Source organism: Nerophis lumbriciformis, linkage group LG22 (genome assembly GCF_033978685.3).
Source record: "Nerophis lumbriciformis linkage group LG22, RoL_Nlum_v2.1, whole genome shotgun sequence".
Lineage (NCBI taxonomy): Eukaryota > Metazoa > Chordata > Actinopteri > Syngnathiformes > Syngnathidae > Nerophis > Nerophis lumbriciformis.
In genome coordinates, this window is record NC_084569.2 from 31,037,476 (window position 1) to 31,049,958 (window position 12,483).

At 39.9% G+C, this 12,483-nt stretch overlaps 1 protein-coding gene across 2 annotated transcripts in view; it reads left to right on the plus strand.

Annotated features, from left to right (window-relative positions):
- The window catches only part of traf7 (TNF receptor-associated factor 7), a 42,280-nt gene that overhangs the window by 24,337 nt on the left and 5,460 nt on the right, over window positions 1-12,483 (plus strand). For both annotated transcript variants that reach the window (XM_061973680.1, XM_061973681.1), the window contains exons 15-21: window positions 1,621-1,703; window positions 1,814-1,853; window positions 7,140-7,256; window positions 7,652-7,774; window positions 11,875-11,994; window positions 12,060-12,191; window positions 12,260-12,379. In XM_061973680.1, the coding sequence (XP_061829664.1) occupies window positions 1,621-1,703; window positions 1,814-1,853; window positions 7,140-7,256; window positions 7,652-7,774; window positions 11,875-11,994; window positions 12,060-12,191; window positions 12,260-12,379 (735 nt within the window). The remainder of the gene's footprint in view (window positions 1-1,620; window positions 1,704-1,813; window positions 1,854-7,139; window positions 7,257-7,651; window positions 7,775-11,874; window positions 11,995-12,059; window positions 12,192-12,259; window positions 12,380-12,483) is intronic.

Consider the following 12,483-nt stretch of genomic DNA (forward strand, 5'->3'; position numbering starts at 1 on the left):
TGTATGAATTTCCCTCTGGATTTTATTATTAATTATATAAGTTGTTTTAAGTAGACTGTAAACAAAATGTTGTAAAATAGTGTTTTAGGTTTTTTTTTTTACTACATTTTACGGTAAATGGAAAAACAGTATCACTGTTTTTGGGGGGTGTTTTACGGAAAAAGCTGGCAGTTTAGTTGCCAGAATTGTTGTGTTAAATTTACATTGGTTTTTACAACATTATATTGTGAATGGAAAAACAGTACAAGTTCTTTTTTTATTCTGGCAACTTAGCTGCCAGTTTTTCTACCGTAAAAACAAATGTACCGTCTTTCTATTTATGGTAATACACCACTAAAAACAACAACCGTAGATTTTACAGTCAAAAACTGGCAGCTCAGTCAACAGAATTTTAACGCAAAAACAGTATTAGTTTTTTTCAATTTACATCAAAATGCTGTAAAGAACAACGTAAAATGTATTGCCATTTTTATTAATTTGATGGGTAGTTTGCTGTAAAGTTAAGTATTTTTATTTAGACAAAAACAAATATTTGTTGCAATAATGGATACTATTAAAGTTTAAAAGTTATGCAATTTCAAGCGGTACATATTTGTTCTGTCAAAATTTAAAAAAAACATACATTTAGTGAGAAAATGTATTGACACATATCATTTCCAGGTGTTTGCGGGCCAGATAAAATGATGTTGCGGGCCAGATCTGGCCCCCGGGCCTTGAGTTTGACACCTGTGAATTAGACTATTTCAACAGAGTTTTGGGAGAAGCAGCAGCCCAACTTCACACAGGTCTACATTAAGGGTTTGCCTGCAGCCACAGCTTTGTTCAACCTGTGTTTTTTGGCCTGGCGTTACTCCAGGGGTTATTTGAGACCTGACAACAATAGGAAGTATACGGTACATTCACAAAAGCGCCTCACAAGCAGGTATTGTGTTCAGATTAAACACAAAGCAAGTACAAAATACAGTATATTCACCATTGAGCACACAATTGGTCTAATCACATCACTAGAAACACATTTCAATTGTGAGTTGTTGTGAAAGATGACAGCTGCAGGGCGTTGTTGTGTTCACGTTTTGCTGCCAGTGTTTCCAAGTTCGCAACACATGTGAAATGTGTTTTGTGACTGGTAATGTGTTGTGAGAGAGTTTTGCAAATTTTGTCTAGGTGCCTGGACATTGTTTAAGGTTTGGCCAAAAGAGGGTTAGATAATGAAAAAATGTGTGTAGGCCACTGAGAATTTGGCTCTGAAAATGGCTTTAAGCGTTTTAGCAATTTTGAAAAAAAACCTGCAATGTCCATAGCTGCTACAGCATGGAAGTGTCGCTCCTACTGAGCTCATTCACTCATTTTATAAAAAAAACAAACACATCTGGAATCACAAAACACTCACACAGATACAACCCAGTGTCTTTTTTTAACCACTCCTATTTTAGGTCTGAACATGGTTTTTAACCACTCACTTTTAGTGAGAGTTTTCCACCCACACCACTGTTTTATATGCAAAGTTGGCAGTATTAATTTAACCCTTATGAAAAGCTTTTGAGTGTATTCAGTTTCTCTACTTAGTGTCATATAAACGGGCACACACAAAAATCATATTTTGTATCTGCATCCCCTTAGGTATGGGACACGTGCACCACCTACAAGTGTCAGAAAACCCTGGAGGGACACGACGGCATCGTGCTGGCGCTCTGCATCCAGGGGTAATACAGTGCACATGTTCACATAAACACAATTTGCAATTGCTAGCCGGTAATAAAAAAAGTCCTTCCCCAAAGCATGATTTGACCACATAACGATTTTGTTCCCATAGAAACCGCCTCTACAGTGGCTCTGCAGACTGCACCATCATTGTAAGGGACAATCGCCTCTCTTTGCTCTTAAAGGGCTCCTTTTATGCAAAACCCACTTTTCTTACCCGTCTGTACTGTATTTTTTGGACTATAAGTCGCAGTTTTTTTTCATAGTTTGGCGGGGGGTGCGACTTATACTCAGGAGCGACTTATGTGTGAAATTATTAACACATTACCATAAAATATCAAATAATATTATTTAGCTCATTCACGTAAGAGACTAGACGTATAAGATTTCATGGGATTTAGCGATTAGGAGTGACAGATTGTTTGGTAAACGTATAGCATGTTCTATATGTTATAGTTATTTGAATGACTCTTACCATAATATGTTACGTTAACATACCAGGCACGTTCTCAGTTGGTTATTTATGCCTCATATAACGTACACTTATTCAGCCTGTTCACTATTCTTTATTTATTTTAAATTGCCTTTCAAATGTCTATTCTTGGTGTTGGGTTTTATCAAATAAATTTCCCCAAAAATTGCGACTTATACTCCAGTGCGACTTATATATGTTTTTTTTCCTTCTTTATCATGCATTTTCGGCCGGTGCTATTAATACTCAGGAGCGACTTATAGTCCGAAAAATACGGTACTTGTTTTTGTGTATTTGAGATTAGCATACCTGCAAACTACTCCGGTTTTCCCGTAATTAGTACGGTTTTCATCAACCTATTCCGGGTTACGGTTGCAGTGATAAAAAATACGGTTTTTCATTAATTAAAAAAAAATTTTTTTTTTTAAGTTTTATTCACGAAATCGCGTAACAGCAATGACAATCGACACTGCTTCCCGTAACTTCCTATCGAGCCATTCCGAATGCCATGCGCGAGGCTATTTATAGCACCGCTGCCAAGCACGAGGCACCTGTTGCCATTGTTTCCAAACGAGCGAACGATCATGGAATCAGCCGGAGAAAAATCGCATACGAGTCTTAAACCGAAAAGAAAACTGAAGTCATTCCGTGAAGAATATTCAAAAGCCTATCCGGGAATAATTATCCGTTCCAAAAAGGGTGAAAACTACGCGAATTGCACCTTGTGCAGACAAGATTTTTTTTGATCAATCTGATAGAATAAATTTGGATTTTAGCCACAAAAAGGTAATGACACCAATGTTATCTATTGGAATTGTTTAGTACTGTTATACTGTTAAAAGTGTTTATACTATTTATGCTTTCAAGTCCAAGTTGAAGAAATCTTGTTAAATGTTGACAGCATAACTACCAAAATACAGAAGTATGTCCTTAATATTTTTGCAGTGCTATTTCTGTTGAAAAGTTAAAATGATTACATTAGAGATGTGATGTGCCACTTTTCAAGTGTCTGATGGCTTAAATTAATTTTCATTAATTTTTCATATTTTGAATTCTTTTGAAAGGCTTACAAAAAAACTACATTTGAATTGTAATTCCATGCTATTGACAGGACTGTTAATTTTAATGAAGTTAGCTTACCATGTTTACAGTATGATAATTGTGATAGAAATGTGAATTTTAGACACAGAATATTTTTTACAATTGAACAAGGCAGTAGATTATACAAGCTTGGACAGAAAGTTAATAATGACACCAATTGTTTTTTTAATGGAATTGTTTAGTACTGTTTTACCATTTGTTTACTGTAAAAAGTGTTTATACTGTTTATACTTTCAATTAACAAATTGAAGTCTTGTGAAAGGTTGACAGGATAACTGGCATTAACTGTCAAAATAATTTCAAACTATTGAAGTTAGCTTACAGAATAAACATGTCAATCAACCCATATGATTTTTGCTGTAATATTTTTGTTTTGAAAAGTCACTGTGACTGATAGAAAAGTGATGGTTTTAGCAACATTTTAACCTGTCTGAATGCTTGCATCGGGGGGCGAAAGAACCCCCCACCAGGACTTTGTCCTGGACCTACCGGGGCCTGCGGCCCCTGGACCCTGGCTACTAGGTTTTTCTGATTTCAAAAGTTGGCAGGTATGGATTAGGGGTGCAACAATTCGCAGATATTGTCGACAAATGTAGACAATAAAATTAGTGGCAGACAAATGAATTTGTTGACTGTAGTCATCACGCGGACAACGTGGTGGGTGAAAATGTGTCAAGTTTGGGAACATTTCCCCTTATTTTTGTTAAAGACATGAATAACTTGCTCATTTTGCAAAGAATATCTCGTTTTAATGACAACACATTTGTGATACGAGAGCATTTCAAGTGGGAGAATGTCCGACATCTGGAGGATGCCGTCTCAACTCTGTAAGATAGTTAGCTTGTTACCTTGCTAGATAGCTAACAAGTGTGAGACAAAGTTGTCTAAAACATACAGTACAAGGCAAAAGTTTGGACACACTTTCTCATTCAATGTGTTTTCTTTATTTTCATGACTATTTATATTGTAGATTGTCACTGAAGGCATCAAAACTATGACACCTGTTAAGTGGAAACCATTTCAGGTGACTACCTCTTGAAGCTCATCGAGAGAATGCCAAGAGTGTGCAAAGCAGTAATCAGAGCAAAGGGTGGCTATAGAAACTAGAATATAAAACATGTTTTCAGTTATTTCACCTTTTTTTGTTAAGTACATAACTGCACATGTGTTCATTCATAGTTTTGATGCCTTCAGTGACAATCTACAATGTTACAGAGCCCCGAAAGGGACATGGAGGGAACAAAATGTTTCGCGAGATCTCGCAAAAGGTTTTTTTCCTATGTCAGTGAACCGGAAGTAAAACAGACACAGCGATGGTGAACCGGAAGTGAAAAAGTTCAAAGCGATGGAGGAGCCTACCCATCATCTGTGGGAGAAGTTTATTGATTTCTATTTTAGTATTGGCCTAACATATAAAGACATCGAATCGTATCATGGTCCCACAACAGAGCACAGTTGATGGGTAGGCTCCCGCATGCTCCCGCTCTTCCATCTCTGTGTCTGTTTCACTTCCGGTTCACCATCGCTGTGTCTGTTTTACTTCCGGTTCACTGACATAGGAAAAAAAACTTTTGCGAGATCTCGCAATACATCCATGTCCCTTTAGGGGCTCCGTACAATGTAAATAGTCATGAAAATAAAGAAAACGCATTGATTGAGAAGGTGTGTCCAAACTTTTGGCCTGTACTGTATATTTAACTATCATTGTAGCCAAAGTCTGCCAGCTAAACATTGTCTAAATCCATTAAATTACTTTTCTCTGTCAATTTTCAGTGCAATGAAAAAAGGCACAGTAACAATCACACACACAAACACAAAACATTAGGCACCAATGCAATGCAGTGTGAGAATCACTGTTCTAAACTTATATCTGATCAGTAGACTCGATTATGGAAGCTCTAAAAACTACAACATGGCCGACGGGTGGAGACCCAGTCTAAGTGGGCTTGGCCTGGAGGAGGGCTCCGGCACATAAATAAGACCGCCCACAAAACGCCGCATTCTGAAGAGACAGTCAGAAAGCGGCTTGAGGATGGTGTGTAAAACATAATCCATGCAAAATTTTGACCAAAACACCACCATTAAATGTTATGTAGACCAGTGTTTCTTAATCATTTGGCCAGGGCCCATTGTTGGGCCGCGAGCGCCCCCTCGAGTGCCGCCAACAAATTCTGTTTACTAGCTGTGGTCTGTATGGGCCGCAGCGGTATTGTAATGACAATATCAAACAACACAAGAAGTCTGGAGCTGAAGTCATTAAGAATTTTCTTAAGTGCAAAAATTATGACTAAAGTGATAAAGCTCTATTTTCATTTTCATTTCATTGACAGTTTATTTAATAAGTATATATATATTAATATTAGTTTAGTTAGAATGTGTTTATTTTACCACTGCATGTATGTATATTTATTTATTTTTATCAGTTTTTATAAGTCCCTTCTTTGGCAGTATGTTTGATTAGTATTCATTTTTGTAATCAGCCTGACCTAAGCCTTGATAATAATCTTTGTGATCAACCCATGCTTTCATATCATTTGACAAAGTTTATCCTGTTAAACCAGGGGTCTCAAACTCAATTTACCTGGGGGCCACAGGATGCAGAAACTGGGTGAGGCTGGGCCGCAAGAAAAGATTTCTTTAAAAAAATCTAACATGCACTTTTTAATGAATTCACCTTCTTTGAATGGCTTTCCCGCCCTAACAACCATCTCGCCGTGGAGTTTACAGTTACGGTAGCACAATTAGCCCCGAACGGGCTAACATCACGACTAACGTGTTACACGTCCGATTCGCCCAGCGACTCTCTGTCGGAGTATCAGCGCTGGGGTCCAGTGCACCACAGTTTTGTATTGTCGCTCGGTCCTTCAGCGTAGTGCTTTGGAAGCTACCGGACCGCTCGTCTTCCCCGCCCGGACTGTTTACAGAGGCGCCGGGGGCGGGAGCGAGCAGGCAGGCGAGGGAGGGAGGGAGGCATACTTGCCAACCCTCCCGAATTTTCCAGGAGACTCCCGAATTTCAGTGCCCCTCCAGAAAATCTCCCGGGGCATTTATTCTCCCGATTTTCACCCAGACAATAATATTTAGGGCGTGCCGTGATGGCACTGCCTTAAGCGTCCTCTACAACCTGTCGTCGCATCCGCTTTTACTCCATACAAACAGCTTGCCGGCCCAGTCACATGTCGTATGCGGCTTCTGCAGACCTGTAAGTGACTGGAAGACATACTTGATCTACAGCCATACAGGTCACACTGAGGGTGGCCGTATAAACAACTTTAACACTGTTACAAATATGCGCCACACTGTGAACCCACACCAAACAAGAATGACAAACACATTTCGGGAGAACATCCGCACCGTAACACAACATAAACACAACAGAACAAATACCCAGAATCCCTTGTAGCCCTAACTCTTCCGGGCTACAATACACACCACCCCCCCAACCCCGCCAGCTCCGCACACAACGCTGTCAAGCGCCATTCATTTAAAACTCGCGGGCCGCACTAACATTAAACTTTCGTATTAAGGTGGGGGCCGCAAAATAACGTCGCGCGTGTCTGAGACCCCTGTGTTAAACTATAGGTAAGTTAGATATAATTATTGAATACGAATAAAATCAAGAGTAGGATTACTAATTCAGTGTTCATATTTGAGTGTCCCACGGGACCCTCTGTAGTGGAAAAGTTGAGCCCCGTTGTCAAAAAGGTTAAGAACCCCTGTTGTTGACCATGTGGAAGTGTTTTAAATGTTAGTGGGAAAAAAACAGAATATGACCCCTTGAAAGCAACGTTGTGCAAAATTTCAACTTTCCGGCTGCTTGTATAGATGATGTAATAGAAAGTGTGTCTTTGTGCGCTCTGTGTAGGTATGGGACATCCAGACTCTGCAAAAAGTCAACACCATCCGTGCCCATGACAACCCTGTTTGTACACTGGTCTCCTCCCACAACATGTTGTTCAGCGGCTCCCTCAAGGCCATTAAGGTACAGCCATGGCTCATCCAGTGTATGTGCTTGAAACCACCTGTGGCCTCTGGAGAGTGGAGACTTATCTATCCAGAATTTTTTATATTATAAGGGAGGGGGCACGTACACTGTATGGAGAGGGACGTGGCAATATCTGTTTCCATGGTTACGAGGAATGGGGGGGGGGGGGGGGGTGTATTTCTGTCCTTTGTTATGCAACTCAAGCAATTATCTCTTCTCACATTTTGTTTTTACTATTTCGGTTGATGTGTATTTGTTAGAGGGTTCACCGGCATTGTTTAATGAAATCTGGATGATCCAAGATAATTACACAATAATACACATAGTTAAATGAGTGTTAGACACTATTGTACTGTACTGTGAAAGTGTCCCTGATGTGGTGGTGTTTGCAGGTGTGGGATATCGTGGGCACAGAGCTGAAGCTGAAGAAGGAGCTGACTGGGTTAAATCACTGGGTCAGAGCATTGGTGGCCTCCCAGAACCACTTGTACAGCGGCTCATATCAGACCATTAAGGTAAGGGGAAGGGGCTTCATTACCAACACATGAATCAGACGTTTGTCCATCAACAAAACACACATAATTATGAATAATTACCCACTCTGCAATGAGCCTGGTGGTATATGTACTTAGCGTATTTACTCAAATAGTGGCCTCTGCTCTAATAGACGCTGTGCCTAATTAATTGCCGGGTGCGTCGCATACTCGAAGGAAAAAGAAAGACATTAGTGTACCTTACCTTTTGAGCGACATACCGAATACAATATGGAATAGTATATCATCATTGTTGCATTACAATTGTGTATGACCCACAATGAAATTTACAACTACAATCATAAATCTACTGTTGTATACTCATTATTGTATAAAAAATTGGTTTGAATTATTAGGGTAACACTTTTGAGGCATTTTTGTTTCTTGAAGCAAAAGGTTTTGATTGGTTGGAGCTTTTATTAGCAGATTGTGGGGGAAGAGAATACATTATATCAGGGGTGTCAAACTCAAATACAGAGTGGGCCAAAATTTAAAACTGAACAAAGCCGCGGGCCAAGGTTGAACAAATCAACCTTTTAATAGGGACCCAAACAAGTTTTGCATTGAATATTGAACAAGCAAGGCTTATATAACTTTATAGTGACATGCAAAATCGAGTTTCAAATAATAATTAAAAAATATCAATGGCATATCAAATACAATTTAAATAAAAATTGAATGCCTCTTTTCTATTTGCAGCCTTCTGAGGTAAATATCAACATTAACTTTTTCAACAGGCTAATAAATTTGAAAATAAAATAACAATGAATAAAACAACCATTCAGGACTTTAAACTGCTCAGTTTGCAACACACTGATCTAATCTGATGTGCCCAAGCCAGATACCTGCCATCTTTTCTTGGATGCTAGTTCATGAATGTCGGGGCTCAGGCTTTGAGCTGAGGCAACCTTCATTATCGAACAAAGGTGTTCATCAGTCATTATATCTCGTCCACCCGGACCACAGTCTTGGGGGCGTGCCTTAAATGCACTGCCTTTAACGTACTCTACGAGCTATCGTCACGTCCGCTTTTCATCCAGTCTAACATCGTTCAGATCCAGTCACAAGATATGTGCGGCTTCTGTATGCACACACGAGTGAATGCAACGCATACTTCATCAACAGCGATACAGGTTCCACTGACGGTGCCAGTGTAAAAAACTTTTAACACTGTTAAAAATATACGCCACACTGTGAATCCGCACCAAACAAGAATGACAAACACATTTCGGGAGAACATCCGCACCGTAACACAACATAAACACAACAGAAAAAATACCCAGAATCCTTTGCAGCACTAACTCTTCCGGGACACTACAAAATACACCCCCCCCCCCCCCCCCCTCCACACACACACACAGCTTGTAGCGTAATCATCACTGATAAGCACCATATCAATGTAGAAATGTATCCATTCTAATAATAATTCTAATAATCCATTCTATTCTGTTCTAAAAAACAAAACAACTAAAAAGTAGGCTACACTATTAAAATCCATGCAGTAAGCAACAAAGACAGCTGACCTGAATAATTGTTACAGAAACTGTCCCTTTTTAACACAACACAAAGCAATTATTATAGGAGTACAATATTTGTTGATCCTTCTCACTTAAACACAAAATCTTAACAGTGTCATTTTTTCCAACATGACATGAAGGGAAATGTGTACTATTTTTGTTCTCTCTATGCAACTACAATCTTCAATGATATAGAGCAGTGATTCTCAAACTCCCCGCGACCCCAAAAGGGAATAAGCGGTAGAAAATGGATGGATGGATGGATTCTCAAACTGGTACCACTAGTGGTACGCGGGCTTCATTTAGTGGCATGCCAAAGAATCACTTAATTAAATATTCAAACACAGTGTTACTGTTCAAACTGTGTGTAATGTTACAGTGGCCAACATATTAAACATACTTGTTGAATAAAACATCTGCCTTGTTTTTAATGAATACTTAAGCCAGGGTGCCCATTACGTCAATCGCAAGCTATCTGTCGATGGTGGAGGGTGTGTCAGTCAATCGCCAGCCAGGCATTAGAAAAATGGACCTGACATTCACGGCACCCGAGGGTCTCGTGAGATGACGCTGGCTGCTGCCAGATCATTATTAAGAAAAATTGACCGACAGGAAGGCGAGAAACACTTTTTATTTCAGCAGACTCGCGCCGTACCTGCCGTCAAAACTCTAAAGACTGACTGCACGGTTCCTACCTTCACAATAAAAGCGCTGCTTCATCCTGCCTGCACTAACAAAATAAGAGTCTCAGAAAGCTAGTGTGCACAAGCTAGCAAGCTACGGAGTTTGACGCCAATGTATTTCTTGTAAAGTGTATAAAAACGAGTATGGAAGCTGGACAAATAAGATGGCAAAAACCAACCACTTTTATGTGGTATTGGACAGAAAGGAGGACTTTTTTTCTCCTCCGTTTGAAATTGTAGACGTTATCAGCACTACTGTCTGATTCTAATCAATGCAAGTCATCAGAATCAGGTAATACACCAACTTATATTCTTGTCTTCATGAAAGAAAGGAATCTCTATGTGTTAAACATGCTTGTATTATCATTAAACACTTTTAACCTGTTAACAAAAAGGTGTATTTCATAAATAAATACATATCAATTATATATATGAATGAGGTAGATCTCCTCGATTTGGTCAATTGAAAAGTAGCTCGCCTGCAGAAAAAGTGTGGGCACCCCTGACTTAAGCCTACTACACTACTGTATTTTACTGTTGGTCACTATGGTGGCACTTGGACAGGCAAGTTTTTGTGAGGCGGTACTTGTTGAAAAAAGTTTGAGAACCACTGATATAAAGGACCATATTGAAGACACTTCCTGCTAGGGCTGGGCGATATATCGATATACTCGATATATCGCGGGCTTGTCTCTGTGCGATATAGAAAATGACTATATCGTAATATTCGAGTATACGTTCTCACGCAGTTGCTTTTAGCTGTAGGCATTACACTACAGGCTCTTCTCACTCTTTCTAGTCTCTCCTTCTCACAGAGACTTAAACAAGCGCACCTTCTTACATACGTCACATACGTATACGCCCTCGCGGAGCAGAGAGGTAGCAGCATGGCTAAAGTTAGCTGTGGTGCGAGTGGTAATACGAGAGAAAGAAGGTGCGAATCTGGTAACAAATGAAGGAAGAATTAATTCCTAAGAAAAACAGCCCAGTCCATCATCTGGCGGTGGTTTGGCTTCAAGTGGGAATATGTCGAACACACAACCGTAATTTGTCAAGTGTGGGGCAAAAGCGTTTCTACAAAAAGTAGCATTACTGCTAATATGTAGCATCATTTGAAAAGTCACCCGCTAGTGAATGAAGAGTGCTTGAAACTACGCATGTCAACATCTCCGTTCAGTGCCACACCAACAAAATGCCGAGGCAACCATTTCCACATCAACACCATATGAAAAAAATAGTCCACGACATAAGGAGATAACGTCCGCCGGAACCTACCACATAGCGAAGGACGTACACAATTTGATTTCCTACTATGCAGCTAATTTTTATTTGACAGTTATTAAAATATCTTGTGTGACATCATGCACAGAAGTGCACTTTATTTGTTTTGAACTATTGTAGTGGCGTTTTGTAAAAAAATTGCACTTTAATTTAGTGTTGTTTTGATTTGTCATCTTGAGGACATCATGCACAAAAGTGTACTAATAACTTGTTTTAAAATGTCTCTGACAATCTTGCACTTTCTGTTTTGAAATGACATGAATGTTTGTGCCACTGCTTAACTATTTAATAAATACAGTTTTGGTAAATTGACTTAGTTGTGATTTCCCTCTCTGCATGAACGTTTAAAATGAGCATATATTAATGCAGTATGAACAAGAATGCTTTAATGTAGACACATAGAATCATCATACTGCTGTGATTATATGCATCAAGTGTTCATTCAAGGGTAAGGCAAAATATCGCGATATATATTGTGTATCGCGATATGGCCTAAAAATATTGAGATATTAAAATAAGGCCATATCGCCCAGCCCTACTTCCTGCTGTCCTTGCTGCTGGCTTCTTGTAGTTTACACCTCTTCTTCTGTTTACCTGGCAGATTTGGGACATCCGCTCCCTGGAATGTGTCCACGTCTTACAGACCAGCGGCGGGAGCGTCTATTCCATCGCTGTCACCACCCACCACATAGTCTGTGGCACCTATGAAAACCTCATCCATGTAAGTTCATTTCTTCGGTGGGTCTTCTAAATCTATTTAAATGTTTAAAAACATATCTCGTCCAGGTGTGGGACATCGAGTCCAAAGAGCAGGTGCGGACCCTGACCGGTCACGTGGGGACCGTCTATGCGCTCGCTGTCATCTCCACGCCTGACCAGACTAAAGTGTTCAGTGCCTCCTATGATCGTTCACTCAGGGTGAGGAAGGTGTTTCTGCAGATATGCTACTTCACTGCAGAGAATATATAAGTTTTATTTTTGTGCAGGTGTGGAGCATGGACAACATGATCTGCACCCAGACCCTGCTCAGACACCAGGGCAGTGTCACAGCTTTGGCTGTGTCCCGAGGTCGCCTTTTCTCTGGAGCGGTGGACAGTACGGTGAAGGTAGCGTGCTTAAATTTCACTTCCATTCTACATGCATTGCCTCTACTTGCTCCATCCAGTCAAGGACCAGGATGATGTGGCTTTTCTCTGTCAAAATAAAAGCA